This window comes from Salmo trutta, chromosome 10, assembly GCF_901001165.1.
Source record: "Salmo trutta chromosome 10, fSalTru1.1, whole genome shotgun sequence".
Taxonomy (NCBI): domain Eukaryota; kingdom Metazoa; phylum Chordata; class Actinopteri; order Salmoniformes; family Salmonidae; genus Salmo; species Salmo trutta.
Genome location: NC_042966.1, coordinates 42,102,536 through 42,106,179, shown reverse-complemented (window position 1 = coordinate 42,106,179; position 3,644 = coordinate 42,102,536). Strand labels below are relative to the sequence as shown.

The following is a 3,644-nucleotide window of genomic DNA, read 5'->3' as shown; positions in this document are numbered from 1 at the left end:
CTCTAATTGGGGATCATACTTAAGTAGAATTTTTTACACTTGTGGGTTATGGGATATTGTTTTGACTTAGTGCACGTAGCATCTCTGTAGTCACGTTTAGTTTATTCTTTATTTGTTTTTGAATTTTGCTAAGTTTCACTTTCTAATAAAAAATGTGGAACGCTACTCACGCTGCGCCTTGGTCCAACATTTATTCTAACGAACGTGACATTAGTTATTTCTTTTAAAACAGAGAAGAACAATGAAGCTAAAAAAACACATATCCCAAAGATACAGCATATAATCTTGAAGAAAATAAACATTTGATTACTTACAGACAGGGCATTTTGATAAAACAATATACTCTTCCCTACAGTCATGGAAGAAAGGCATTTCAGTCTTCATAACTTGTAGCTTTACAGATGTGTTTCCTTAAGCTTCACGTCACAGAAGACTGCTCCCCATAGGTATCTTTGCACATAAACATTTTTTTACGTTAAACCTAGAGCTAATAAAGCTTTGCTCCAATATTTGTCTCTTGTGGATCTTGTGCTCTGCCCTTGTGGTTGTTTTTATCCTGGGAGGACCTCCTTTTCATCATCACCTCTTCAGAGTCACAACAAAGTCCTTCCTCGCTGGCGGCTTGGAGGCTGTCGAAGGTCCCCTGTCTCTCCCCATTGGTCCTCAGGGTCTTCTCCTGCCTCCTCCTCCTCTTACACTGCTCCGTACAGCGGTCCAGGTAGCTGAACTTACATCTAGTGTCGGTGGTGCAGGCGTACATCCCAACGGGCACCGCCAGCACCATGGCACACATGATCACAATAATATGGATGAACTTCTCCCGTTGTTCCAGCTGGCTGATGTCACTTCCTGTTAAGAACACGATGCATTGACCGGCGCGAGGTGTCTGGTTCTTCAGCGTCACACACACCTCGTATTTACTCACCGGTAGGAGGTCGTTGACCTCATAGGTGTTGATGCCCGGCCCGATGTATGTCAACTCCTTTTTGTCAGAGTGGTATTTCCCCAAGTGGATGGTGAACCAGGTCTCTGCCGGGTTGTCCGTCGCAGCGTACCACTCCAGAGTAATGCCGTAGACCGTCTGCTTGGAGATGCGGATGTCAATGTAGACGTTCTCGTCGGCTGAGGCCAGGGGGAACGGGGGACGAGACATGGCGGTACCGCCGGAGGAGGAGGTGTTGAAAGACTTGATGTTGATTAGGAAACTGATGGAGGAGTTGCCGATAAAGTTGTTGGCGAAGCAGGTGTAGACGCCTCGGTCCGCCAGGTGCAGGGATGGGATGACCATCTGAGATCTGATGGTCTCATCGTCCATACGGGTCTCTGACACTGAAGAGGGAGAGAAAGGAGAATTATCCCACTTGGCATACACTGGTTGAATCAACGTTGTTTCCAAGTCATTTAAATTAAATGACGTTGAACCAATGTGGAATAGACGTTGAATTGACATCTGTGCCCAGTGGGATGTTACAACTTCATAAACAACAAATACCTAATCTGCATTCATTGAGTTGTTGGTGTGTAAACATGTACATATTGTATATTTACAGTATTTACAGTTATATGTTGCATTAGGAATAGGGGAAAGGGGGTGATACCTAGTCAGTTGTACAACTGAATGCATTCAACTGAAATGTTTCAACCACATTTAACCCAACCACTCTGAATCAGAGAGGTGCAGAGGGGTTGAAATAATCGACATCCACGTCTTCGGCGCCCGGGGAACAGTGGGTTAAACTAGACAGTACTGTTGAGTTTGCCCACAAGTTTGCCTACAAGAAAAGCTGTGACACACTGTTGCAATCAATCTATGGCGGCTTTTCTACTTAGTAACTTAGAAACATCAACAGCCTACCAAAGTCATGAATGACATACACATGCATTAGCCTGCTTGTCCTAAACCCTGTTATCAAAAATGGTGTAGCTTACGATAAACTATGACTGACATATGATATCATGGTAAATACCCCACTGCAGCAAAGTCACAGCAATCTAACGGATGGTAGCCTAGAATTTGCAATGAAATAAAACTTTACCAGTAAATCCCTTTATAGTCTTCAGGTTGTACGACCAATGGATGGAGGGTTCAGGCCTGGCTTTGACTAAGCACTGGAGGGTTACCTTGTCCCCCAGTGACACTGTCATGTTGGTTTCTGAGGCTGAGGCCTCGGGCTTCATACATGTTTTCAAACCGACTTCGTGGAAGAACTTCCCCGCCCTGGAAATGGGGCCTGTGCACTTCAGGTACGAGTTCATCAGAATTAGAGGTGGACTAATGGTTTTGATAAACTCAACGAAACCTTTGAGGCGGCAGTCACATAGCCATGGGTTGTCGTGCAGCGCTAAAACAACGTTGGCCTCTCCACCGCTGGCCTCTTTACGTCCTTTTCTCTCCTGAGTGTTGATGAGAGGCCAGTTGAGGAAGACATCCCTGGATATGACAGTAAGCTGATTGAAGGATAAGTCTAAATAGGTCAAGCCTGGTAGTTGTCTCAGGGCGGATTCCGGGAGCACGTCTAGTCGATTGAGTTTCAGGTCCAAAATGTTCAGGTTCGGCGTGTCCTGGAATGCTGTCCATGGCACTGAACGCAGCTTGTTTCCCTGGAGCCGTAGTTCCGTTAGATTCGCCAGCCCTTCGAGACTCTTGATGTTCATTAGGGTGATGTCGTTGAAGTTCAACCATAGAGACGCCAAGGCAGTAACTTTAGAGAAGGAGCCGCGGGGTAATTCGGTCAGGTGGGAATTCTCTATTCGAATTTTACTGAAATCATTTGGGACGTTGTCTGGGATTCGTCCCATGGCGGTTTCCATACAAAGTAAGGATCTAAAAAAATAAAAGCAAAACATTCTGGGTTATGGAAGTACGGTTAGAGTAAGTTATCTGTGTTCCTTTAAAACAGACACAGGTGGCAGGTAGCCTAGCGGTTAAGTGCAGACTATGTGAACAATCTGGATGTGTTCCTGTAAATCGCTGATAAATCCTGATAAAAACGTCTACTAAATGACTAAAATGTAAAATGTTATCTCTCTGTATTGTCCACCATTGAGTTCAGTAATAGCTTGATCAGTCAATACTGCATAACGTACTGACACGGTAAGGAACCTCGGGTATAAAACTAGCTAGGTCGCCTACTAAAAAAACTGACAACAAACCACTTACCTTCCCAAGTGATCATTTGTGCAAGAGCATTCGGGTAAACAAGATGTTGAGACAGGAGTTACTTTATAGAATACCCAAGCTATAGCTAATACTGTATACAAGGTGGCCATAATTCCTTTTAACAGAAACCAATGTGAAGCATTAGAACAAGAGCATCTCCACAGGGAGGGACGGACAGTAGAGGTAACCCTATTACCTTAATCTTTCTTGATGCAATCCCTTTAAGACACCAAATGATATGTTAAAACACGCTGGAAGTTTGTCTTTTAGTTATAAACCTCATTGTGGGGTGGCAGGTAGCATAGTGGTTAGAGGGGCAAGCCAGTAAACCGGAGGAATTGCCCGTTTGAATACCGGGTCCTACTGGAAATATCTGTCAGGAAGTGAATTGGCAACCGGAGGGTTGCTGCTATTTCCTGCCGTTGTGCCCTTAACCCCCCCACAACAACAGCTTCCGGGGTACCCAGTGGTGTAGCCCCCTGCA

General features: G+C 44.9%; 1 protein-coding gene across 1 annotated transcript; it reads right to left on the bottom strand.

Moving 5' to 3' along the window:
- Nucleotides 1-3,354, bottom strand: LOC115200868 (leucine-rich repeat, immunoglobulin-like domain and transmembrane domain-containing protein 2). The gene is made up of 3 exons (XM_029763986.1): nt 3,161-3,354; nt 2,037-2,824; nt 1-1,329 (listed from the first exon to the last, which is right to left on the bottom strand). The coding sequence occupies exons 1-3, from the start codon at nt 3,268-3,270 to the stop codon at nt 488-490; spliced, it is 1,740 nt and encodes a 579-aa protein (XP_029619846.1). The 5' UTR covers nt 3,271-3,354; the 3' UTR covers nt 1-487.
- Nucleotides 3,355-3,644: the final 290 nt, after the last annotated feature.